The 27,856-nt window shown below is 45.7% G+C and overlaps 1 protein-coding gene across 1 annotated transcript in view; it reads right to left on the reverse strand.

The window, feature by feature from the left end:
- PIAS4 (protein inhibitor of activated STAT 4) overlaps positions 1 to 14,343 on the reverse strand; it is a 35,128-nt gene extending 20,785 nt beyond the window's left edge. Inside the window, exons 1-3 of the mRNA XM_030540454.1 lie at positions 14,274 to 14,343; positions 8,524 to 8,953; positions 497 to 581 (exon numbers count right to left, since the gene is read on the reverse strand). Of these exons, the coding sequence (XP_030396314.1) occupies positions 497 to 581; positions 8,524 to 8,953; positions 14,274 to 14,300 (542 nt within the window). The 5' untranslated portion in view covers positions 14,301 to 14,343. The remainder of the gene's footprint in view (positions 1 to 496; positions 582 to 8,523; positions 8,954 to 14,273) is intronic.
- Between the last annotated feature and the right edge of the window lie 13,513 nt (positions 14,344 to 27,856).

Genomic DNA, 27,856 nt, shown 5'->3' on the forward strand with positions numbered 1-27,856 from the left:
CTTTACCTCCTGCACTGATGTATTTCACTCCTGGGGTTGAAAGTTATCTCACTGAAGAGGAAAGCAGTTGTCATGGGAAGTCCTAGTGGCAGAGTGCAAGATAGCTGCTCAGGCAGCTATTATCAAGAATCCCTGGGTAATGGCATGGAGCATATAGCGTTTAACCTGTTATTCAAAAAAGATTCTGCAAACAGATTTATACTTTTGGCTTATACGAGAAGTTTCAAGACCTCAATAATTGCATGCTGTTTGCCCTGCCTAAACTTACTATTCTAGCTGAGATTTATCACACTAGCCGGAAGGAAAGCCTACAGAGACCAAGACAGATTGGACAGTGCCAAAAATGATTATGTGCCTCATCTTGGGGAAAACCTGTCTGCTGGTGTTCTCAAGTGAGCAGTGTTACCAGGCAGAGAAGAGAGACCCAATATGGAAGGAAGACTGTCAGGGAAGTTATGCATTTAACAGTGTTTTAACAATACACAGCACAGAGTACCTGGAATTTCTGATCAGCTCCACTTGTCTTGGCGTCAGTGCAAAAATGCACGGACTCTCCTGAAGCTTCTCGTTATTCTGTGGGACTGAAGAGAAGGAGAAGAGAGAGAGGAGACTTTACACTCCAATGTACATCCAAGTGCTACTGAAATGAGTAGTGTCCTATCCCTCATTTCACTTTCTGTTTAGCAATACACTCATCATTTGTTTCTTTGAATTGGCATTGGAGAAGTCGTCGTCTGCTGGGATTAGAGGATGCTCCTATAAAGCCAAAGAGATGCATGAATAGTCCAACAAAAAAAGGGCACCTTGTCATGGTGGTATAATGAAAGGAGAGATTTGTGAGACAAATGTCTTTGCACCATTGATCAAAATGCACTGCTCACTCCTTGCCTGCCTGTTTTGTTACCAGGGTTAACATGTTGTGGAATTTGTCCCACCCATTTTATAATGTGTTCCTTCAACTTCCCAATCAGGCAACAGGTGTACATTTCAAAACAAGAGCACATGATGAGTGGAATCACAGCATGAAGACAGAACTCAGGGTGGGAGGGGGAAATGTAAGGATGTGTCAATGCATAACATGAAAGTATTTATAGATGGGACCATTAGACTGGCTGTGGAAAAGGAAAAAAAGCAATCTAACATCAACATCAGGTGATAAGATAGCATCAGAAGGCTGGCCCCAAAGGGCAGAGAAAAGAGGTGTCAACAAATGCATTAAGTTAATGGTACAGTTTTAGGTATGGTACTATAATGATCTGTAGACAGATAAGGAGATACTGTTAGCCACAACCCAGAGTGGACAAAAACTGGATTTTAAAAAAAAAGTCAGTTTAATTTTAATTAAAAAATCCAAGTAAAATACATTTTTCTTTTTTAAAACAAGCTTAATTAAAATAGAAATTATGACAACTATGTTAAGGCCTAACCTTACTCTAAGGTATTAAGATATCTCGCACTGCACAACATTCAAGCAGTACATGTTTGTGGATGAAGTTTTAAAGAAAGCCAAACCACTGCACTGGAGGAAGTCAGTTTAAAGCCAGAAAGGACCACCAGATCATTTGGTTGACCCTCTGTATATTATGCACCACATCATGGGGGGCCTGTAGGGGGAAGGGGATATTCCTCCTACCCCCAGTTGCTGACCAAATTAGAAGCAACAAATCTCATTGGCCAAGCACTCATTACCTAAAGTGCTAACCAGCAGTGGCCTCTTCTGCAGGTACAGCAAGAATATTTTCTTCAATTCAGTTTATTAGACTAGATCAGTTCACAGACTAGTCCATTCAAATTTGGAAAACGGATTGGGAGTTGAAAAAGCAGGAAAGCTACTTTACCTCTTTTGATCTATGAATAAAAACTAGGTATGAGGATGAGATCTACTAGTTCTAAAATCTTGAATGACATGGTGACCAGAGACCAACTCACCAACTGCAAACAATACTTCCTTTAATAAATTAGTTTTAAATGCAAATAATTAAACAAAACAAATTTTTAAAAGTTGCCTTAGTGCATTTTCAGTTGAATTCCAATTTCCATGCAAATGTAGCTTGACACAAATCACAAGTAAAAATGAATCTAGTAAATAAATATTTCATTCACCATTTTCTAATGCAATAAAAAGTCAATTACAAAACTGAATAAATGTATATGAAGTTCACACAATTGCTTAAATGTGTACAGGGCACCCTGCTGGCTAGCAAAAAGTTTCCAAATTACAACAGTGAGAATTAACCTCTTCAGAAATTAACTAAAAAGTACAAATATAAAACAATTAAAATCAATGAGTCAAATCAAGATTTCCTGCTTGGTGATTTAAATTACTTATATTAAAAAAAAAATCCACCGTGCAAGAATCCCTCTTCTTTTCCAAAAGCAATGCCTGTACCCCAATTGAGAGTATAAACCTCGGCATCAGCAGCAAAGCCATGACCCAAGCAGTTTCCACCCATTTATCCCATCATCACTGTAGGATTAGGTTTTCATGTGAGGTTAGGATCATCTTTCTTCATCAAAGTATCTCCCAGCAGCAAGATATCTAGCATACCATCTACCTCAAAAATGCATAAAAGGCCCACTTCTACAACATGCCAAATGGCTTCTGACAGGCACCATGGGTGAGGTGTCACTCCAAGATTACCTCTTTCCCTTGTCACTCAAATGTAATTGGGCTACTAGTCCTGCTAGAGGCTGGGGAAGAAAACAAGTATGACTGTTAGGCAACATAGCAGTGCTCTCCTCAGACCACAAATCAGAGACTGAAGCAACAGCAGCCCTAGTCAATATGACTGTGCAACTAGCTCCATAGGAAAAGCAATATCAGTCAAAGCAAAACCCTCCCTTTCAAGGGCAGCTCACTAGTTGCAGAAGGAAAGAGGAAAGGAAACAGAATTAAGAGACCTGAGCCACCTTGGTCCCTTTGATCTTTCTTTATTCCTCTCCATGAAGGAGCTGGGCAACTCAGCTTTCCTGGCAAAGAGTTAGGCTCCTCTCATCCACAGCCAGTCAATACCTCTACTGGGTGAACCAGAGGAGGCTGCTAGAGACTGATGTGAGTAAAGAACTCTTAGCTATTCCTGATCCAAAAGAAGCTAGAAAGAAAAGCATCTACTCCAGTATTTCACCAACCGTGGCCAGTACCAGATACTTCAGAGGAAGGTGTGTGTGTATGGGTGTGTGTGTCGGGGAAGGGCGAAGGGGGAATGGGGAAAACCATTCAGTAAGTTATGGGATAATCTGTCCCAAGGGAGAATTCTAACCGGATCTCAACTAGAGATTGGTTTATGACCTGTAGTGCCTTTCAAAAACTCACTGTAAGTATTAAACAACTCGGATGAATTCCAGAGTCTTTTTGCTACGGCACAACCAAGTACAACCTTGGCCAACAGAAAAAAAACCCATCTAAAACTATTCAATACTTTGAGTTGGGCACTTTTAATCAAAAATGAGTTTCAGCCAAAAGCCTTTTCTGAAAGTGAACTAAGTTAAGCTTTTCTGATCTGTGTGGCTTTTGTGACTTGCTGGGATGAATTTCTGTTAAAACCCCAGGATAGCAAGATATAAAGAAGTCAATTAATTATGAAGTTTGAGCTACATCAGCAAATCTCAGACTAAGACATACAATCTCTAATACTCACAAGTACTTGGCATAGCCCTTTAGAATTTTAGTCCAATTATAATGGATTCTTATTCTGAGAAGCCAACCCCCAAGCCAGTTTGAAAACAGCTGAGCATGATCACTTAATGTCAGTAGGATTGTTAGTTTTAGGATTTCCCTACACCAAGCTGTATGTTGCATCAGTGCATCATATTTAATAGCCTGGGAGCCTATTACCTTAGTCACCACCTCTCCTTCTGAGACATATTACCATAGTTGTGGTCAGTGGAGGCAATGCTAGATTCTCCCCCTTGATATACAAGAGAAGGGGCTGGTGGCATGGGATTCTTTGTAAAAGCTCCAGAGCTCTGAAGTGTCCTTCCACCCCACAATCCAAAGTAGCCCAGATTTGATGCCTTTCACAGTACAGTGCAATGCCCATTCATTTCCACGACCTTTGAAAACACATATTGACTAATGTAAGGGGATGGTAGTGGAGTTCATACTGGGACTTGGGTGAGAGCCCATTAGTTTGTTTTTATAATTTTAAATAACTGGCAGGGTTCTCAGGGAATACGGATGGGTGCTTTTTATTCTAACTCCAAATGAATCAATCAATCATCCAATTTGTTCACCTCCGAGAACTAGCCCAGAGAGAGAACAGAACCAATGGCTTGCAAATATGCTCTTGGGAGGATTTCTCAGAGGATGTCAAATGCAGGGATGTGTGTTTTGCAATCAAGAGAATACAGTTGCCTCAGCCATCACAGATACCTGCAATTAGACACCAGTGGCTGGCCTGCGCCAGCTGACTCAGGCTCCCAGAGTTATGGCTAAGTGGTTTGTTAAATTTCAGGCTCGGGCTGGAGTCAGAGTTCACGGCGATAGAGCCCAGGCTCCATTCTGAGCTTGAACATCTATACTGCAATTAAACAGCCCGTTAGACTGAGCCACGCCAGCCTGAGCCGCAGGTTTTTAATTGCAGCGTAGACATCCCCCAAGCCAGATCGAATATACACAGGAACTGAGCATGATCTTCAACAGGGCAGGAAATAATACTGTCTATTTTATTACTCAAGGCTAGATAAAAAGCAGTATACAAATTGCCAAGTAGATACCATCAAAAGGTATCAAACTGAGATACAGTTTACTCTGACAGTGGCTGAAACACACAGATTATGTAGCCCTCTGTTCCCACAATGACACCAGCAGATCCTCCTCAGGCACTGCCTCCAAGCAAAGACCTCAGCACTCTGCATCCACAGTAAACATGCAGGCTGTCACACTCTCTCGCCTCAGGAGAACCAACCAAAATTCCCTACCACACCACATTTCACTATTACCAAACCACGTTCATCTCTGATAAAAACCAAGGCATTTACTGAAAGCCACAGTATGGCTAAGGAAATCTACAAAAACATCCTGTCAGCAAATACTAGGTTTTAGGCCTTGTCTACACACAAAAGCTGTACCGATTTAACTAAACCAGCACAACTACCTTGCGTGGACAATCTTAAACCAATTTAGAAGTGTCCACACAAGGAAGTGGTGATGATTTAATTCAATCCATTACTAAACTGAATTGGTATAACGTGTGTGTTTAAGTAGTTACCAAATATGGAATGTTACCTGGTTCACAAAACACTTCAAGTCTCCTTGCCCCAACACCTGAAGCTGTATCTTTGTCTGCAGGCATAGTAATCTGACACTCTCCTGCAGAGAAAAGCATGTCTGCCTAGAGACACAAGGTGAGTGATGTAATAACTTCTGTTTATGAGAAAGAAGCTTTCGAGCTTACACAGAGCTCTTCTTCAGGTGAAAAGAGCTCTGTGTAAGCTTAAAAGCTTGTCTCGCTAACCAACAGAAGTTGGCCCACTAAAAGATACTACTTCACCCACCTTGTCTCTCTAATACCCTGGGATCCAAACAGCTACCCCACTGCATATAACAATTGTAGAGATCATTGGTTGGGATGATTTAGTTGGGAACTGGTCCTGCTTTGAGCAGGGGGTTGGACTAGATGACCTCCTGAGGTCCCTTCTAATCCTGATATTCTATGATTCTCAGTTAAATATAGCCCACCTTTTGATCTCAATGTGATCATTTCAAGGAGACTTGTTTCTCAGCACATATTAGCTTCTGATTAACAAAGATCCTTCTATTTAAAAAAAATCGGTGAAATGCACAAAAGTTTCAATTCCCTGGTTTCCTTCATCACACTACATATGCTTAAAATGTCTTCTGTAGCAGGACATTTACCCAGGGCACATTATGATGTCCACGTGAAATGGGTCTCTGATCTCAGATATTTCTATGGCATACCACCAGTAGCATTTGAATTTTCTACAGAATAGGTCTCAGGATTAGTCTGTACACAGAAGTTGCACTGCTTTAACAAAAGATGTAAAGTTAAGAAGATACAGTAAACCAAAGCAACTGATAAGCCTTTATTCTTTTTTATTTATTTTTTTTTCGGTCTCATCAAGTAGAACTCCATAGATATAGAACTTTACTTTGGTATTCTTAACTTAATATTCTTGGAGTTAAATTGTCAACATGTCAGTTTCCAAAACAAACTATTAGTGTGTATTTGTAAGCACACTGATAAGCATTTTTCTTGGGTTAGGATAACCGGAATCTTACTGAGCCAAGTACAAAAGTTAGTCACTCAGATATCTATCACCTCTGCTAATGATAATGCTAGGAGAGCAAGAGTCCAGAACCAGATCTCAGTAGACATGCCTACTAGTCTCATTTCCAGTTACCCAAATGAACGAGTACATCAAAGACATTCTGCCATGCTGAAGCAGCCAGGGAATCATACACTGGGCTTGCTCCCCGCTAATGATAACCAGCAATTGTACTCCCCACCACCACCAATGCCAGACCTGCAGAGTTGGAAAGATGAAGTAGAACTATAAATCTATATTTCAGTGTGGATTCGGAGTGATAAATCAGGTTTAAAAAGAGCATCTGTTCCACACTAGCTGCCCTATAGCAAGTCCCACAGATGAAGTACAAATTACAAAAGAGAAAATTGGCCAAACATGCCCCGGGAACAAGAGACCTTCTGGAGGTTGTAGTTTTCATATGGAGTAGGATGCCAATCTAGCCAAACCAAAGATCTGGTCTGACGCAGAACATCTATGTATTGTTAAACTTCAGTGTTCTCTGGTAATCAGGCTAAATATATTTCTCCTCAACTCTAGATGCTTCCACTCCTTCTTAGAGCTATAAATAGGAGATGGGGTTGTAGCAGGAAAAAAAAAATCACTTTTCTCCCCCTTCGAAATATTAAATTACATTTCATTTGCTTCTCCAGTGGACTGGCACACACTGTTCAAGACTGAATTAGCCAATTTCTAAAACTCTGTTTAAGTCATCACAGCCTTAACATCTATACTGCCTTCTTATGCAGACAAATCACGTATATCTGAAGCCTGTATAATACAGTCATAGTTCTCTTTTTACACTGGTAAGTAGTCCAGAAGCTAAGAAATATGGAAAATAAGAGTAAACAGGGAAACTCCACAAGGAGTAATAAACATATGGAATAAGTTAACAGGGAAGGCAACTAAAACAGAGGATATAAATAACCTCAAGGGATACCCAGCCTAGTTTGTGAAGGCGGAAGGGAGTGAAGGGTTAGGATGAAAAAAGCAGGAAGATGGGATTAAGAAATTATGAAAGTGCAGGCACATAGGGCCAGATGGCTGTTTCCTGTTCCTAATATTTATGTTCTCTTGAATTAAAGAGGACAGTTTAAGTATTCTGATTTGTGTTCTGGCAGGTTTTTCAGAGCCACGTAACATGGTTAAATAAAGCACCTTTTATGTCCACATTAGAGCAACAAATCCACACTTCTGCCTAGTGAGGCTATTCAGCAATGGCTGTTTCCCACATGCCTTCAAATTTCCAGTCCATGTTCAGACACTGCAGCAGTTCATCTAGCTGAATCTTGGTAAGATATCATTACCATCATTTATCAACACTGCTTTCATCTCTCTGCACATTAGGATCAAGCCTTTCCAGCAACGGGAGATCCTCAAATTCCATCTTTATTTTGCTCACAACAAGGTCCATTTTGTAATGAGGCCTGAGGCAACCACGTTTACTTTATGGGCCATTGAAGATGGGCATAGTTTGATGGGTCACAAAGCAGAGGGAGCCACAACCATAGCAAAAAGGCCCATTATGCCTCTGCCACACACAAAACACACATTACAGCCAGTTACGGCAATGCTCATCACAACCTTGAACCATAACAACGCTAACCTAGACTCTGGTTATCATGGCTCTAAAGTGGAAGGAGCTGCTTCTTTCATCTTCCAAGCTCCTCTAGCTGCTCTTCAAAACACAAGGTATGGTGCATAAAGAACTGCATGACAGGTTTATAAATGTAAGAAGACGTGCGTGTGTGTATTACAATAATAAGTCATCTTTATTTGTAGGAAGCTTTAAGTCTGCCATGATAAAGTATAGAACTAACTAGTATCAGCATAGAAAGGGCCACTGTTCCAGTTTAGCATAGTTGTGACAATGACAGAGAAAACAGCTGCTTCCCTAATATACTGCTACATTAGCTGGAGCAAGAGCAGATTATGATTCAGTACACAAGGATGCAATATGTTAAAAAGGCAGTGAAGGATACAAAAGCCAGAGCAAAACAGGACTGGCTTTCAAGTCACTTTGATAAGTGACTGCAGCTCCTGCTTTAAAAAAGGTTAAAAAAAGCAACAAAAATTAATCTAGGAATATTCTGAATAGACACCAACTAAAAAGAGAACGCACTGGTTCTCTCTCATGTGGCCTCACTGCTCACCAAAAATGCTGCCATCATTTCAAAATTTGCATGCTTTTTCACCATCCTTTCCAAGACAGAGTTCTGGGCGTTAGCATTGTATTTGCATATGAGAGGCACTCACCTAGCTCTGTTGGCTTCAGCAGTTCATCCAAGGTGGTATAGAAGGGAAGTTTCACCAGCCGAACTTCAGGCTTTACAACTTTGGGTGGTAACCTCCCCAGTCCGTTAAGGTATTTCCCATAGAGTGCAGGATAGTCAATGTTAGGCGTGGAAAGAGAAGTCCTAGCAACAGTGCTCCCACGGTCATAGGAAGAATGTATGGAGAGCGCCTCTGGAGGTCGGTGCTGCTGTGGCTGCCCCGGTTCAGAGCTCTTCTTGGCATAGCGAGTCTCATAGAGCTCTTTAATTTTCTTGAAAACTTCAGGGCTACAATCAAACTGGACCAGCTGCAACGCTCTAGTGACCAGCTCGTGTTTAAGTCCACTCTTACTCCGGCCAACAAAACCCAGTAACATCTGAAGATCTGAGACTCTGAAACTCATCACCATGTTCTAGGAAATAAATGTAAAAAAAAGTAAAAGATTCTTGGCGCTATAAATAGATCAAGTGACAATTCTCTCCAAAGCCTGTACCCTGGAACTCAAAAGATTAAAATTCACTTGCAAGAGTGACACCAAGCCTTCTATTTAAATCACCTGGTTTTCAGCTGATTACTGTGTCATGCACAGACACTTGTTTGTGCAATGGGAATACACAGCAGACCTACTGAATATCATTCAGAATACACAGATACAAAGGCAGTGACACAAGTATCACAGATTTTTTTTTATAAAGTAATCTCATGGTAACAACTGGAAAAACTGTCAATCACAAGGATACTAAATATCTTGCATCAGGTTGTTGGAAAAGCAAGTGTATTTGGGGTTATTAACTACTTCAGCCCACACCTCACTCCCTTCGATCAGCTCTCCTGTGAATAGGACCAGTGCCTGCTTCTGTTACTGCTCTGAGAGAGCACCATGAAACTACCAATTTCAAGGCTGATCCTAAGGTTTTGAACAACGCTGAAACTGACCAGTCTTGTCAACTTCGCTCTCTTCTGCCTGGGTAAGCTCAGAGAGAACTGGAGCTGTCTGTAGACTCAAAGACAACACAGGATTGATCTATGCTTGGAAGAGTGTCTTCATAAGGATAAGAGCCAGAAAATATTAATTAAAATTAATGCTCACATTCTGCAGAGATTGATTGTTAAGGCCCTTCCTCATTGCCAAAAAAGCTTCACATACATCCAGGGTGAAGAAAGTGTTTTTTGAGCCCTGAAAATAGGTTGGAATATTTGCATTTATTCTGGCAGCTTGCTCACTGGTTTGTGAAAAATTCAGGAGAAATTTTCCAGAAAACACTCCTACATATCCAGGTGCAGGGGATGGAATCAACACCCACTAGGTGTTTTCCATATTTATTTTCTAATAATATGGAAAAGACATACAGAAATCAGATTAGTTACCAAAATAGGTTGAAAATAATGTTCTTGCTGTTCATTGAAAAAATTGACAGGCCAACTTTTAAAGGAAAATGGCAACTGATTTAAATCCAGAAATATTCATTAACAGTATTTGTGGGGCATGAAATTAAGGTCACATCTACACTATGGGACTATAGTAGCATAGCTATGGCACTCGACCTCTGCTGGCATAACCCTATAATGTAGGCATAGCCTACAATGACAGAAAGGGTTTTTGGTCACTGCAGGAACACAATATTCCCGACCGATGGTAGGTAGGATGATGGAAGCATTTTTCCCTTGACTTAGCTGGGTCTACACTGGAGGTTAGGTGGGCATAAGTATGGTGTTCATGGGTGTTGATTTTTCACCCGAGTGCTACAGATATGTCAACCTAAATTTTAAGTGTAGACCAGGCCACAGAAAGAATTAACCTCTTACATTTTATTCTTCTCCTTTCCTGTGAAATTCCCTTGGACTTTCCATTTCACTGACGCTGTTCTATAATGCATCCCAAATGCATCTGGGTGCAAGGAGACATTTAGTAGTGTGATGTGTTCTGGAATCTCTTCAGTGAGAAAAAGAAGTGTGGGGGGGGGGGTGAGAATAGAGCTTTGACAAACCAAGGAAAAAATGTTTAGTGGTTAGGGAACCAATCTAGGACTTGGGGGACCCAGATTCGCTTCCCTACTCCACCACGTGCTCTGGTGTGAACCTGAGCAAGTCATTCAGTTTCTGTGCATCACTTATCCATTTGTAAAATGGGGGTAATGGAACTTGCCCATACCCCACAGGGGCACTGTGAGAATACATACATTACTGACCACATGGTGCCTAGATACCACAGCAAAAGTGGCTGCATAAGCACCCTAGACAAGAAAGTTATCTCTGTACTCATTGTTGCCAATTTCCTGTTCTCTGGGTGTATTAGGCATATAAACCAGCGCTTAACTCAATTGCTTTTTGCAGTTTACGTTTACCCAGATTTCAGGTCTAGTCATGTTATCAGATTTATACAATAAAAAGCAAAACAGGCTATTTTGGCACAGAGAAATAGATGTCTAGAACCTCACGCCTCTAACTCAGAGTGAGCAGTATGAATATGCAGTTCTCATTAGCCAGTGAGATTATTCATTTTAAAATGAATATAGATGTAGGCTTTAGGCAGCAACAAAAGACAGGAAATTGTGTGTTCAAGGAGTATGGAAGATAATGAATTCTCACTACAGCCAGGCAACAGATAACAGAAGTCTTCAAGATGCTTCCTTTCAGAAACGTGGTGGGCTTCTGCCCACAAAAAGCAACGAGGAAGGCCTAACACAGGGAGAAGGGGTCAGCCATTGTTATGCCTACATTTAAAAAACAGGGTTCTCTACATTTTACTTCTGTCCTACATCAGCCAGTTCTAGGATTCACAGCATTCACTGGGCCTGCCCTGTCATTCCATTACTTAATGCCTAATCCTGCCAGAGGCTGAGCCCCGTCAACCATCACTGAAGTCACTCAGAGGTATTCAGCATCAGGCAAGAATGGGAACTTTACCATGAAAGCCCTGTTGTGTGCATGAGAGATTACAGTTCTGCTTCACAGACAGTACACCTGTGATTCCACTCATTGGCAGGCAGGAACTGAAGAGCCCCACTCATGCAGAGAGCAGTATCACATAGCAGAACTGGACTCAATAAAGAGAGGTTTGGAATCTGCACTGCAAGTCTTCCTCTCCCTAAAGGGGCTTGTTATGCACAAGATGTTTTGTAAGTATAATACAACTTCACATATTTTTTAAAAACAGCATGTCACTAAACAACCTCCAAATACATCAGACATCACAGAATCCTCTAGTCTATGCAGATGTATAGACATATCAAGATTTTCTCCAGAACATTTAAAGCATTGGATGCCATTCATTATCCACCTCCATATTCACTTTGCTGAAAGCCTCTCCATACCTTCAATTTAGATCATAAAATAAGCCATTTATACCTGGGGGCGGTGTAAAGTTTGCAAACAATTGACCCACAGGAGACATTTGGACAGTTCACTCACCCCTCGCTCCAAAACCATTTTCTAAAGTGTCAGTGGAAGAAACCTGCATGTCATCACTTCACACTCACACCCCCAGCTGCACTTGCAAACTCTTCACTCTGAAGCCCAATGAGCTGAGGGCTTGTCTACATCAGAAAGTTGCAGCGCTGGTGAGGGAGTTACAGCGCTGCAACTTTGAGAGTGTCCACATCTGCAGGGCATCACCAGCGCTGCAACTCCCTCTTTGCAGCGCTGGCCGTACTCCCGTTTTGTCTCGGGTGTAGAGGATCCAGCGCTGGTGATCCAGCGCTGGTAATGCAATGTAGACACTCACCAGCGCTTTTCTTGACCTCCGTGGAAGGAGGAAGCCTCTGGTAATCAAGCTGGTTTCCTTTCCCGGTTTGCCCTCTCGGTCCCGGAGCCAGCCAGCAAACCGCAGGGAAGGAGACCTGCTTGCTCGGGGTTCCGGGACCGAGAGAGCAAACCGGGAACGCCGCGGTTTGCTCTCTCGGTCCCGGAGCCAGCCAGCAAACCGCGGGGAAGGAGACCTGCTTGCTCGGGGTTCCGGGACCGAGAGAGCAAACCGGGAAAGGAAACCAGCTTCGCCGCGGTTTGCTCTCTCGGTCCCGGAACCCCGAGCAAGCAGGTCTCCTTCCCCGCGGTTTGCTGGCTGGCTCCGGGACCGAGAGAGCAAACCGCGGCGTTCCCGGTTTGCTCTCTCGGTCCCGGAACCCCGAGCAAGCAGGTCTCCTTGCCTGCGGTTTGCTGGCTGGCTCCGGGACCGAGAGAGCAAACCGCGGCGTTCCCGGTTTGCTCTCTCGGTCCCGGAACCCCGAGCAAGCAGGTCTCCTTCCCTGCGGTTTGCTGGCTGGCTCCGGGACCTAGAGAGCAAACCGCGGCGAAGCTGGTTTCCTTTCCCGGTTTGCTCTCTCGTCCCGGAACCCCCCTTGAAGCCGCCCAACAGCGCTGCAGTGTGGCCACATCTAACACCACTTGCAGCGCTGGTTGCTGTAAGTGTGGCCACTCTGCAGCGCTGGCCCTATACAGCTGTACTAATACAGCTGTAACAACCAGCGCTGCAAAATTTTAGATGTAGACATGGCCTGAGATTGGAACAGGAAAGGCGGCAGCATGAGGGAGTCACAGGGGAAGGGGAAAATGAGAAGAGTAGAAGTGAGGATGGGAGAACTGCAGGAGGGATCTGAGGCAATGACTACATGGGGGAGGGAACAGGGAGATAAGATGAAGCAGCGGGTGCGCGGAGGGAAGCCAAGGTGTGCAGGGAGCAGCATGCCTGTTGAAATGATTTTTTCAAAACAGTTATAAAGGATGAGCTGAAATGGGGGAGTAAGCTGGGGATCTTCAGGTTCAGTGTTGGGGTGAGAAGAGGCTGAGACAGCAGCAGGTGGGGAATCTTAAGCATCAGTCACAAGGAGCGAAAGTAGGGGAAGCATAGGTGGTGGGCAATCTCAGGGGTCAATGGGGGTGATGAGAAGGCCCTGAGGGAATCTCAGGAATCAGCCTGGGGATAAGAAGGGACTAAGGCATTAGGCTGAGCGAAGTGGTCTCTGAAGTTGGCGGGGGCAGGAAGGCACTTAGACTGGCGGGATTGTGAAGGGCGGTAGGTCTCCGGACTGGAGAGGAAAGTGGTGACACCAGAGGGATGGGGCCTCTCTGGGGCCGTGAGAGGCAGGAAGGTGCTGACACAGGTGGGGTGGGGGAAGGGCTCAGGATCAGGAAGGGGCTGATGCTGGGGTCCCCAGGCTCAGCTATAAAATGGCAGGATGGCACTGATGCCAGGCAGGGAGGGAGGATTAAGGAGACGCCTCCGGGGAAGGTTACTGGGGGCGGGGGAAGGTACTGTCAGCAGGAGATGGGGGCTCTCCAGGGACAGGACGGCAGAGATGGGACTGCGATGGCGGGGGGGGCGCGTGTCTCCAGGATCCGGAGGGCGCTGACGCGCGGAGGGGTACGAGAGGAAGATGATCGGGACGGGACGGCGCTGACGGGGGAGGGGAGGCGCTCGGGAAGGGACGGCGCTGACGCCGAGGGCTGGGAGGCGAGCGAGGGCTCGGACCGGCAGAGGCGGGGCTGCTCGGGGCCCAGGCTAGCGGGCGAGGGCCCTGGCGGGGGAGCGGCGAGGGGGCCGGGCCGGTCCCCGCGGGGGGCCGGCGGAGGAGGCAGGAACCGGGGGCGGCTCCCGCAGGGAGGTTCCAGGGGCCCTCGCGGCCGGGGGGTAACGGGGGCACCGCCCCCGGCCGCGTCGCTGCCGCCCCCAACCCCGCGCCCCCGCCGCGGCCCCCCCCTCGCGCCCCCCCGCCGGCGGGCGGCCGCTCACTCACTTTCGCTTCCACCAGCTCCGCCGCCATCTTGGCTTCCAGCGTCCACCGGCGCGCCGGGAGCCGCCGCCGAGTCACGTGACCCTCAAGGTGGGGCGGCGCGAGGGAGGAGCGGGGAACCAATCAAAGCGCGCCCCGCCCCCTCCCGCCGGCCGGCGCCGGCGCACTGCCGGCCGCTCGCGCCCCGCCTCTGACCCCGTTCCAGCCGCCTGCGGGCTCTTAAAGCGGCAGAGCCGCAGGACAGGCTGAGCCCGGCGTGGCGCGGGCGGGGGAACGGGGCGCTGCCAATCCCCGCTCTCCCGCGGCGGGGGCTGCCCCCCCCCCCGGCACAGGGCCGCCGCGTGCGGGCGGAGCCCGGGGCCGGGGAACGTAACGGGGTTTAGTTAATTAATCACTAAGCCGACACGGCGGCGTCACCGTGGCCATTGCTTGGCGTGCGGGGCAGCCGGCAGAGTCCAGCGCGGCGGCGGCTGGTGTCCGGTCTGCTGAGGACCAGCTAACTCATCGCAGCTGGGGCGGGGCGGGGGGTGATGGAACCGCCATGGGAGCTAATTAACAACGCTGCATGTCATTAGCGCAGTGCAGCGGTTCACTTGACTCCCTGCGCACAGCTGGGTGTTGCCCAGGCGCGGTGGCCCTTGGACTCCAATGAGACTCCTGCTCAGGTGAGTAAGGGATGTAGGCTCAGCCTGTGAACCACACTGCAGACCCTGCATATGTTGGAAACCACTTCAAGCCAGGGGGTGCTGCTGCCGCCACCCCCTCAGCACCCCTAGTTCCAGCACCTGTGGATGCAGGAGCAGGCCCATGTTTTGAATGATGGGCCAGATCTCTCTTCAGGGAGATTTCACCTGCTCCTATCAGGGGTTGGGGTTTGCCCCTTCCCATTGAAAAGGCTGGGGGCTAATCCCTCAAACATCGCAATTTCCTAGTGAGGCTAGAGTCATCCTCAAGGAGCTCTTGTGTGCTCTCGCTGTGTTCCCAATGTCCGTTCCGGGGTAGAGTGGCTCCTTGGAAGCCATGCTATAAGGCAGTGGTTCTCAAACTTTTGTGCTGGTGACCCCCTTCACATAGCAATCCTGTGTGTGTGACCCCTCCTGTATAAATTAAAAACACATTTTTATATATTTAACACCATTGTAAATGCTGGAGGAAAAGCAGATTCTGGGGTGAAGGCTTGATACCTCACAACCCCTCATGAAATAATCTCACAACCTCCAGTTTGAGAACCTCTGTACCAAGTAATCAGCCTGCCTGTGGAATCAGACTTGGCTAGACTAGTACAGTCCTGGAGCTGCCTTATCAGCGGTGCTGGTGGGAAGATGAGGAATTTCCGGGCAGGCTCACCGACTTCACCACACCTTCCCATCCAGTATCTGGCTCCTACCACTGTCTGGACCCCAGACTTATGGAGTGGGTTCCACAGGGTCTGATAGAGGGAAGGGAAAGTGCTGCAGAGGTAGCCGATATCCCATCTCGTATAGGGAAGAGGGATATTTGTACATGGAGCATCTCCTTTGCACATGGATCAGAGGGGTTTGGTCCAACTCACTGTTAGGGGCTATACAATAATGATCCACCCACTAGGTGGGACAGCCTGTAATGGAATGTACTTTATAAGGCACCCCTCAGGCCAGCGATACCCTGTTACAGGATGGAATAATGCCTGTGAAACCAAAGACAAGATCACTCTGGGGGAGGAAATAGTTTTAAGGAGTTCGAGTGTGGAAAAACCATGGCTGCTAATTCTATTTAGGTCCCAAGGCCTGAGTCTGCAAACAAGTTCCATGAGCTGGAACCCGCTGCACCCCCAGTGAAGAAGAATCAAGCAGTTCTGAGGAATGGGCAATGGGGGAGTAAATCTCCTATTTCATTATGGAGGTTGGGGTGTTGGGGAAGAGAAGACATATCTCATTGCTGTGACTAGGCGCTGCTCACATTTGTTAATCCAGTTTGACTGGAGAAAGGCCATGTCTACACCAACAGGCACTACAGAGGCACAGCTACCGGTGCCATAGCTAGGCTGCTGTAACCCTGTAGTGTAAATGCAGACTGCAGGGACAGAAGGTGATTTTCTGTCGATGTAGGTAATCCACCACCTCGAGCAATGGTTGCTAGGTGGATGGAACCATTCTTCCGGCGGCCTAGCTACATTTTATGTGTAGATCAGGTTAAAGTTTACTGCAGACCTGGATTATATATTGCCAGATTACGAAATCCCTTTTGAGTGCCTCTGAAATGTTCTTTCTGGCCTGTTTTTGAAAACAAACAAACAGCCTTCCTCACCAGACACACATACCCATCCTAGCAAATTAAAATAGAAAAACCTCTGTGAAACCAAAAAAAACCCAACACTCTACAAAACAAACAAGCCTTTCATGCTTCCTTGACCCATCACAGAGAAACATAAAAGGACACAAACTCAAAATTGTTTTCCTTTGCAAGTCACCCTTTAAGAAACTGCCTACTGAACAGTGAGCAGTTTTCAAACTTGTATATTTGTTGCAGCCGCTTTTGATTCAAACTTTGTTGTGCCAGTCCTAGGTGTTCAACAATCATAAGTCAAAATAGCACAAGAGTGGCTTAAAAATCATGGGATTTCAAAAAAATTATATATTTGGGGTTCTTTTAATTTCCCTTCTGGTTTCTAACCTTTCTACTCAGTTCATGATTTTAGGCTTTTTTCACAATCACAAGGGCTAGAAACTTTTTTTTTTTTAAAAAATAGTGCTAAGAGCTAGTCTAAGATTCAAAGTTATGTTAGCTCAGCTACATGGCTCGGGGCTGTGAAAAACTGAATGTCCTGTGCAATGTAATTAACGCCAACCTAAGACCCAGTGTAGACGCTGCTAGGATTTCTCCCATCAACCAGCAATCACTTCTTGGAGAGGTGGATTCACTACCTCAATGGAAGAACCCCTTCTGTAGCTGTTGGGTCTGTCTACACTGCAAAACAGCTGCAGCGTGGAAGCTCTGCGGCTGTAGTGTTTCTAGTGTAGACATGAGATATGCATGGAATCACTTGCTTCCAGGAGCTGGGGCTTTAAGAAAGTCACCAAATCTCATGAGACCTGGTCATAAAGTTGCAAGTGTTGGCAACCATGCAAACTAGACAAAAGACACTATGCACCTTGGCCAAAATTTTCAAAAATAGGTGCCTAAAGTGAGACTTCTAGGTCCATAGTTAAACACCTCAATGAGTGACCCGGTTTTCAAAAGTGCCGAGCACCTAGCAGATCCCGCTGAAATCTTTTGAAAATCAGGTTACTGTCATAGGCCCTGATTCTGCAAAGTCTTAATGCATATGGGTAACATTATGCACTTGGAGGAGTCCTGCAGTGGGTTTACTAACAGTGGATAAAGTTAACTAAGCACATAAACGTGTCTGAAAGTCTTTGAAGAATTGGGGCTTTATACGCCTAAATTTATTCTCGCTCTCTTTTTTTTTTAAACTTAGCCCTTAGGGACATTGAGGGAGATCTTCACAGCCACAGACGGCATTTAGGCAATGAGAGTTGGGTGCTTAACTCCCATTTGTGCCTGTGAACGATTCTAGGCAGAATGTTCAAAAGCACCCAAGTTCGAAAGTCACAGATACGTATAGGAGCCTAAATCTCATAGAAAGTCAATAACGATCCTCATCCCGGGTTCTTATCGAGCCCTTCTCATCAGAAGAGCTTCAGATGCTTTGCAAAGGAGGTCAATATCAGTGTCCCCATTTCACAGGTGGAGAAACTGACGCATGGGAAGGGGATGTCACCCAACAGGCTAGTGACAGAGTTAGGAATAAAACCCAGGTCTCCTGACTCCGACTTCAGTATGGCAGCTATGAGGCAACACTGTTCAGGTTTGTAAAGGCTACATTACAGGCAGAGAGGCGTCAAGTGGGTTTTTAAATGTACTCGTGTGCCTAACTCCTGCTTGTGGGGAGCCCCATGTCATCAAATAATCCCCAGCTTTTATATACTACTTTTCATCAGTAGATCTCTATTGTCTCTGGGATTCTCCCCCCAGTGCTTTACAAAGGAGGTCAATATCCTTAGTCCCATTTTACAGATGGGAACATCGACACAGAGAGAGGAGAGACTTTCCCAAGGATATGCAGCAGGCTGTACATGGGTGCAAGGGTCTACTCAGGTGGGTCCACTTGCAGGATCTGGTCCTGAATGCAGGATTCTGCATTAGTATAACATCTGGATTTTGATTATTTCCCCTTCTGTTTTCACTTGGTCAGAACTTTCCAAAAAAGTTGTCTTTGGAGTTGAAACTTTCTTTGCTTAGGATCAGCCCAGAGTTGATTTTTTTTTTTAAAGGCAAATCTGAAGAAAATCTTTTCAGCTAGTTTTGAGTTATGGGAAAGTGGGGGAAAATATTTTTTTCATCTCAAAAATATGAAAGAAACATAAAAATATGAAATTTTTGATCTTGAAAAAAGAGAGGCTTCTTTCCCTTATGCTGTTCTTTAAACCTGTGTGAGGCCAGGTCTACACTAGGAAATTAGGTCAGTATAATTACATCACTCGAGTGTGAAAAATCCACACCCTTGAGTGATGCTGTTAAACCGATCTAACCCTTAGTATAGACAGTGCTAGGTCAATGGGAGAATTCTCCTGTCAACCTACTTACCGTCTCTCAGAGAAGTGGAGCACCTACATTGACAGGGAAACCATCCCGTTGATGGTAGATATTGTCTTCACGGGAGCAACTGTAGAAAAGCCCTAACTCCATCTACTTTAGTGGAGTTACTCCTGATTTAGAGAAGAATCAGGACCTAAGGTCCAGATTTGCAAAGGTATTTAGGTGCCTAAATCCCACTGGAAGTTTGGCACCTAAATACATTTGAGGATCAAGGCCTAGGCCTTTTTTGCTCACCAGTTGAACATGACTTGAATGATGGAATATGCATGGCCAGTTTATCCAGAGCATATTACAAGATGCACCTGGCCAATCGTTTTCTGTAACATGTATGGATTGCCTCCTGACCCTAGTTGTTAATCAGTTTATGTCCTGAAGCATGAGGATTGATCACCTGGTCATTTTAACTCTATTTTTATGGCAGCCAAGTCTCAGCTGGTGTCAGGAATCTGCTCCCTGCAGTTTATTACCCAGCCTTGGTGAAAACTCTCTCCAGCCGAGCGGTGACCCCTTTCTTCACCAGCCAGTTCACTTCGACGACTGGGTAAACACTAGTATCTGTTCAAGTCAACAAGCTGTTACCTTCACCTCCTGGTTGGGAAGATTCATCCTAACACCAGGCAGACCAGTCCCACTGCAGCGGGTGTCAGGGTGCTTTATTAAAGGCCTGAGCTCAATACAGACCCGATGTAAAAGGATGCAACTCGGCTGAAGTCCCTGCCTATCCCTCTTCTCCAGCTAGTGCTCCAGCTCCGCTCCATGGGTGGCAATGTAACAGTCCTTCTGGCTGTTACCACCATTGAAAGCACTTTGATTATTAGATCTGCTCTGTGGAGAGGGTGAAGAAGCCTGTAATTACCAGGAAAGGGATCTTCTAGCACTGTGATGGAGTCTATGCACCCTGCTTAGCAGACAGCAGGGAGGAGGTTAACTCTTTCACTCGCTTTTTCTCGTGGAAGGAGAGCTGCAGGGAGCCACTCCCCCAGGAAAACCCCTCGGTGCTCAGGGATTATCGGGGATCCAGGGGGGCAGGGCTAGCCCAAGTTGTAGAGAATGGTCATCCTTCTAGACACTACAAGATGGATGTGTTTGGACTTTGGGATCAGCCCACACTAGGGGTACGTCTACACCACAGATTCCAGTGTAACTGTACTGCAGGTAGGCACACCTGTGCCAGCTTGAATTTAGCCATCACAGCTACAACTAGTGACGAAGATATGGTAGCATGGACTCTGGGACGGACTAGCACAATTCACATACGTCCCCAGTGGGCCGTACAGAGGTGGCTAGAGCCCTTATGGAACCCTGCCGCCTTGTCACTACTATTCCTACCTGCGTACACTCAATTAAAACTAATATAGTTATGCCTCCCTACTCTGCAAGCCCACCTTAATTTGCAGTGTAGATGTGTCAAGCGTTAGTTCCTTGTCGGGCTGCTTCATGAACATATCTGAGCACATGAGCTGTGCAAAGCCACTCCTTTGTTGATTTGGTTGAGAGACATGGGCAAAAGGAAGCCCCTTTCCAAACTTTTTGGTGTTGGTAACTCCCTTAGCTGTCTGTGAACATTGTCCTGGCTCTGTAAAGCCTGAGACATTTAGGGTGAAGGGGGTGCTCAAAAAAACCGTATAGACAGATAGATTAGGGCTGTTGATTAATTGCAGTTAAATCACGCCATTAACTCAAAAAAAATTAATTGTGATTAATCACACTTCTAATCGCATTGTTAAACAATAACAGAATTCCAATTGAAGTTTATTAAATGTTTGTGGATGTCTTTCTACATTTTCAAAGAAGTTGATTTCAATTACAACACCGAATACAAAGTATACAGTACTCACTTCATATTATTATTTTTGATTACAAATATCTCCACTGTAAAAATGATAAACAAAATAAATAGCATTTTTCAGTTCACCTTATACATGTACTGAAGTGCAATCTCTTTATCCTGAAAGTGCAACTTACAAATGTAGATTTTTTTTGTTTGTTACATAACTGCACTCAAAACAATGTAAAACTTTAGAGCCTACAAGTCCACTCAGTCCTACTTCTTGGTCAGCCAATTGCTCAGACAAACAAGTTTGTTTACATTTATGGGAGATAATGCTGCCTGCTTCTTATTTACAATGTCACCTGAAAGTGAGAACAGGCATTTGCATGGCACTTTGTAGCCAGCATTGCAAGGTATTTACATGACAGATATGCTAAACATTCGTATGCCCCTTCATGCTTCGGCCAACATTTCAGATGACATGCTTCCATGCTGATGATGTTCGTTAAAAAAAAAAAAGTGTTAATTAAATTTGTGACTAAACTCCTTGGTGGAGAATTGCATGTCTCCTGCTCTGTTTTACCCACATTCTGACATATATTTCATGTTATAGCAGTCTTGGATGATGACCCATCACGTTGTTCATTTTAAGAACACTTTCACTGCAGATCTGATAAAACACAAAGAAGGTACCAATGTGAGATTTCTAAAGATAGCTAAAGCACTCAACCCAAGGTTTAAGACTTGGAAGTGCCTTCCAAAATCTGAGAGGGAGGAGATGTGGAACATGCTTTCAGAAGCATTAAAAGAGCAACACTCTTGATGCAGAAGCTACAGAACCTAAACCACAAAAAAAGAAAATCAGCCTTCTGCTAGTGGCATCTTACTTAGATAATGAAAATGAACATGTATCAGTCCGCACCGCTTTGGATCGTTATCAAGCAGAACCCACCATCAGCATGGATGCATGTCTTCTGGAATGGTGGTTAAAGCATGAAGGGACGTACGAATCTTTAGTGCATCTGGCACATAAATATCTTGTGAAGCCTGCCACAACAGTGCCATGCAAATACCTGTTCTTACTTGCAGGTAACATTGTAAACAAGAAGCTGGCAGCATTATCTTCTGTAAATGTAAACAAACTTATTTGAGCAATTGGCTGAACAAGAAGTAGGACTGAGTGGACTTGTAGGCTCCAAAGTTTTACATTTTTATTTTTGGGTGCAGTTATTTATTTGTACGTAATTCTACATTTGTAATTTCAACTTTCATGATAAAGAGATTGCATGACAGTACTTGTATTAGAGGCGTTGAAAAATACTATTTATTTTTGTTTTTTTACAGTGCCAATATTTGTAATTAAAAATAATATAAAGTGAGCACTGTACACTTTGTATTCCGTGTTGTAACTGAAATCAATATATTTGAATATGTAGAAAATATCCCAAACTATTTAAATAAATGGTATTCTATTATTGTTTAGCAGTACAACAACTATTGCCTTATATTATGGAAACACAAAGGATTTTAAACCTCTCGTTAATCTTCACCATTTACCTTCCCTGTTTACATTGGACAGATTTTCAAAGGAGCTCAGCTCCTATTTACACACCAAAAGAAGTGGCCAGATTTTTCAAACGCGTGTCGGGTCCTGATGAGTACTTGAGAAGCTGGCCTGAGAGCCTTTCGTGGATGGGAAACTGACGACAGAGTGGGAAGTGCCACTCTTCTCTAATCTTTTCATTTTCCCCCTCTTACGCATTAGCATCAGGCTGCAAAGTTTGGCTTGCAAACACCCTGGAAATATTTCGGTTCCCTTTAAGGCTTCTCCGCTTTGCCACTTTTGTTCCAGCTCTGCATTTGGGGTCTAAATCTAGTAGATTCCATTTAATGCTAATTACTTCTGGACTCAGGGCAGCTGTTAAGTGAAGATATCCCTACACGACAGGAGTGCTTCTCCCGTTGGCGTAGTTAATCCACCTCCCTTAGAGGTGGTAGCTAGGCTGGCGGGAGAAGGTCTCCCATTGACATAGTCCTGTCTACATGGGGGGTTAGGTCGGTATAACAGTGAATCGCTCAGGGGTGTGGATTTTTCACATCCCTGAGCAACATAGTTATACCGAGATAGGTTGGTTGTGCAGACCTGGCCTCAGTAAATGACCGAGGTACATTCCAAAGTGAGCTCTCCCCCAGTAAAGTCTGCGGTGTTTGTTGCTGAGGAAGTGGCAAATCCTGGAACTCAGCACACAGCCTGAATAACGGGATGTGACAAAGTGGGAATGTTCTCGATGTGTTATTTGAATGCTGAGTGGGGAGTATTAACCTGGGAAGGTTGCAGGGGAGTTTTGCTGGGATTGTTTGCCTGCACTGGGGAAGGGAGGATACCTGAGCATGTAACATGAGAACCAGGAGAGGGGTTGGAGGCCAGGTAACACCTCTGCCTGGGAAACTGCACAAAGGACACAAAGGCTGGGGGTGGAGCAGGGAGAGGCTGATAGCCGGAGGGAGTTTCAGTTTGGAGCTGGCTGGGAAATGGAGAGGGTCAGCCCTACCAACAGGGCTGTGCCCTCCCTGGGGCCCCCAGATGGGCCCAACTAAAGGGGGTCCTGTTGTCTGTATCAGCAAGACCTGTTTTGGACTGTGTTCCTGTCATCTAAATAAACCTTCTGTTTTACTGGCTGGCTGAGAGTCAGGGTGAATCGCAGGAAACTGGGGGAGCAGGGCCTTATCTTCCCCCACACTCCGTGACACTGGGGTCACCATGGGGAACCCCCAAAAGAATCCCCACCAGCAGCCCAGGCTGTGGAGCTACTCTGCAGCTGCCTCTGCAGCTTGGGACTGCAAAGCCAAGGTAGCTGATGTGCCACCGACAGGAATAGTCCCTGATCTACCCGCCCTGCACCACTCCTCCCCATCCTCCTTCCACCTGCTGCACAAGGAGACCCTGTGGAGTTGAGCTCTGTGGCACGCAGGGGTTATTATGTACCTTATGGACAGGTTCCAGGCAGCCTGGCTCTGTGCATGGTGGGAATGTGCTTCCAGGGAGAGGTGCCACGGGGATGGGATTTGCCTATAAAAGCCCAATTCTTCAGTCCTCATGCAAACAAAATTTTCATTGACTTCAAAACTAGCGGCCTGAATGTGCACCTAGGACCTTGGATGGGGGTGTGCGCAGGCGGCTAGTGCTGCTTTCCCATCAACAGAGGAATTCTTCCCTCAACCTTCGGCTGTCTTTATGGGGCCAGGGGAGGCAGCTTCACCAGGGGCATAGATTTTTCATGCCTCTGAGCAACATAGCTGGGTCAAACTAACTTTTTAGCATAGACTAGGCCTGCATCTACCTAGGAATTACACCTCCCAGCTGCAATGTAGACACAGGAGAATAAGCTTCCAAACGTGCAAAGGGAATGCATGGAACCAGTGCTGCTGGGGAAGGAAGAAATTTCCGAGAGACTTTTGCACATTGACAACAGCTACAAGTATTCACTGAAGACAATTAGACAATTTCCCTGTCAGGCCAGTGTGTTAATTAGGCCAATGGTGGCCAACTTAAATTCTGGCAAAATCCAGGGTTTGTGCTAAAAATGCTAACAGTTACCGTGGCAACTGCAACAGCTGATAGCTCCTCATGTCACAGAGAGAGAGCACACCCCCAGACAGACTCAGTGGGGCAAAGCAATCCGTGGTGTAATGCCACTGAAGCCACCAGAGTTACACTAGGAGTGAGTTTGGCCCTTTCTCGCCCATATGCGCTGCCAACCGCTGTCTGTGATCATTCTTAAGTAAGCTGGGGGAGGCGGTGTGAGGAATTCAGCAGGAGACTGCTGACTGGCAAGGCAGTTATGAAACAAAGTGATTTTGTTGTGCTCTAACTTTTATTATTGTAGCTAATTGAAGTTTGAGAAAAAGAGGAATACAGTTCTTATCTCATAATGCCGTTTATCCTGATTGAAAATAAATAAAAGAGAGGGACTATATCTATCCTCTAAAGAAGGAGAAAGCGAGAGTCGGGCCTCCTGGGTTCTATCCTGTCACTTAACTCACTGTGTGACCTTGGGCAAGTTACTTAATCGCTCCCTGCCTCAGTTTCCCCGTCTGTGAAATTGGGACAAGGCGACTTCCCTATTGCACAGGGACTTGGGGAATCTTCATGAATCAACATGACTGTTTTTCCTCTCACACCAGGTTGACATGGCTGTAACTCTGCTACCTTCAATGCAGGGGCAGCTCCAGGCCCCAGCACGCCAAGCGTGTGCTTGGGGCAGCATGCTGCGGGGGGCACTCTGCCCGTTGGCGGAAGGGTGGCAGGCAGGGTGCCTTCGGCGGCGCGGCATGCCTGCGGGAGGTCCACTGGAGCCACAGGACTGGCGACTGGCAGAGCGCCCCCCGTGGCATGCTGCCGTGCTTGGGGCAGCGAAATGTCTAGAGCCGCCCCTGCTTCAATGAAGTTACTTCTGACTTATATCCATGTGAGAGAAGAATCTGAAGATGTTTTTGAAGCACTCTGAGATCCTGTGAAGGAAGCTGCTTATGGGGCAGAATAAAGCATGAGGTGGGGCAGGGTAGATAGCTGATATTTAGGTCATGCCACAGTGTAGATGACGCTACCATCAGCTTAACCTAACCCCAAGTGTAGACATGGCTATCTTAATTTTTCACATCCCCGAGTACCTAACTTTGAAATATAGACCAGGCCTTAGGAGTCATAAGGGTGTATTTTCTGAGTCATACTTTGATTTTTAGATGTATTTTCAACAGGAAACAAACCATCCAGAGTAAGAAGAACAGGAGTCCTTGTGGCACCTTAGAGACTAACAAATTTATTTGAGCATAAGCTTTCGTGGGTTACAGCCCACTTCATTGGATGCATACAGTGGAAAATACAGTAGGAAGATGTGTATATACACAGAGAACATGAAACAACGGGTGTTACCATACACACTCTAACGAGAGTGATCAGTTGAGGTAAGCTATTACCAGCAGGGGATCTGCTGCATCTGATGAAGTAGGCTGTAGCCCACAAAAGCTTATGCTCAAATAAATTTGTTAGCCTCTAAGGTGCCACAAGGACTCCTGTTCTTTCTGCAGATACAGACTAACATGGCTGCTACTCTAAAACCATTCAGAGTAAGCTAATTGCAGAATGGTTAAATACTGAGCAAGGTGCAACTTCTGAAAGGGTCTAGATGATGAGTGAATTTCTCACCTGGAGGGTGCGAATCCCCAGACCATCCCCTGATACAACTGGGCATGCAAAAAAATTACCATCCAGCCTGAGCCAAGCAGGTGGCCTCAGCTGAGTGCCAGACTATACTGCCCCACCCTCAAAGCACTCCACTCCCCTGTGCACTTTGGGATCCTGATTTGATCCAGCCGACTTCATTGGCCTTTCTCCAACCCTCTCTCAGCAACTCCTTTCCTCTAGCAACAACCTCCTCTCTGTGCCTTCATGCCATTTCACCATTGTTGTGAGAGCCTTCCCCTCTGCAGCTCCTGCCACCTGTCTCTCTTCCAGCGGTGAATGTGCTTTAAGGGGAGCCTGCCTTTTTAAGGTTTCTGCAGTTAGTCTCAGTCTATGAAGGGAACGGAGCCAGGACCCCACCCTGCCAGGAAGCAGGATGAGCTTGCATCCTTCAGGGCCAGGTGCAAGATGCATTTGTTTGCACAATCTTCTCATGCATGCTAGTAAGGAATAGATAGGTCAGCACTGGCTCTTCTGGAGAAAAAGCCAGAGCATTTAAGGGAGCTGGGTAAAACCATGGCGATATGGAGATCATTAGATGCTATGTTTCATTTTCTCGGTTGCTTAGACACCCTAGTGATGAGCCCGCTGAAAGCGCCTAACTAGACAGATATGGGCCACTCATTCCTCCACCTATCAAAGCGGGAGGAGAACTGCAGCATGCGTTTCAAGGAAACGTTTTAAAAGCCTCCCTCGCTGCCGGGCGCAGGCCGAAATCTTCCCCCTCGAAGATCTTTGCACAGGTGACGCCTGCGAGAATTGAAGTGCATGACAGAGCCATATACACAGGCCCCCCAAGAGCCAGGTTTCAGTGGAGGCTCTAAAAATAATTCTCTTTAGCACATGATTTATGCAGTGCTGCAGAGCAGCCCTGCTCTCCCCTCCTGGCATGCCAAACACATGAGCCAGCTAAAGCAGCACCTCTGGGAGCTCTTGGCTTGCAGTGGAACCTCCCTTCCTGTAGGTGTAGCTGCTGCCCCTCTTCTTGCAGGCGTTACATGCGCAGCACAGGCTCCCTGCAGAGGTTTTTTTTTCCCTTCCCTGCCCCCTCCTTCAATATTTAATGCAGGCCTCTGAGGCCTCCCCACCTACCCGCCACCCCTGGGTATTTTGGTTATAAGCACAGAAATGATTGAGCTAATGCAGCAACAAAGAGTCAAAAAAACAAAATACAGAGGCCAAAAAAATCCAGGGAGGTTAATATCAGAAAGGAACACAAAGTGCTGAATTATTCCAGCTTCTGTTGAATTGTAAGCATCTGGCAGCAGCTGTATTTGAAAGCTCTGACAGCAGCCCTAGAGGGGGCAATAGTTTCAAGGAGAATAAGGGTTCTAAGATTCAGCCTGCAAATTAAAAGCAACCCCCAGCAATTGGCAGTGCTATATTCTCACGCACTCTTTAGATGTATATTCAGGGCAATGAAAGCTTTTCCTTTGATTTACAGCAAAGTAATAGACCAAGCTGGGGCCCAATCTGGAAAACCTTCACTCACACAGTCGTTTCCTTAGACTTCAATGGGACAACACGCAGGATTACTTGCTTGCCTAGGGAATTGCAAGATCAGGTCTCGGTTTCCAACTGACCAAACGTTAACCCGGTGAGCTAAAGGTTAGTGCTTCAAGAAATGGTGGCGCTTTTTAAAAAACACCCTTATTTGCATCTTGCTTCTAAGAACAAGACTAGAGAGCCTGCAATGAGCAAAGCCCAGGTGCAAGCCTGTGCTTCTGCAGAGACCCTGTGACTTAATCAGGGCTCCGAATGGAGTCCGCCCATGCAGAGCTCATTGCAGGACCAGGGCCAAAGTAAGAAATAATGTATACAGGCTATAGTCTAGGGTGTTTTTGCACCCCCAAGTGAGAAAGTTTCAGCGCTGTTAATTGCCAGTGTAGACAAGCCCCAGTCATAACTTGTTTTCACCAAAGTATACTGGGAATT

This window comes from Gopherus evgoodei, chromosome 22 (assembly GCF_007399415.2).
Source record: "Gopherus evgoodei ecotype Sinaloan lineage chromosome 22, rGopEvg1_v1.p, whole genome shotgun sequence".
NCBI lineage: Eukaryota > Metazoa > Chordata > Testudines > Testudinidae > Gopherus > Gopherus evgoodei.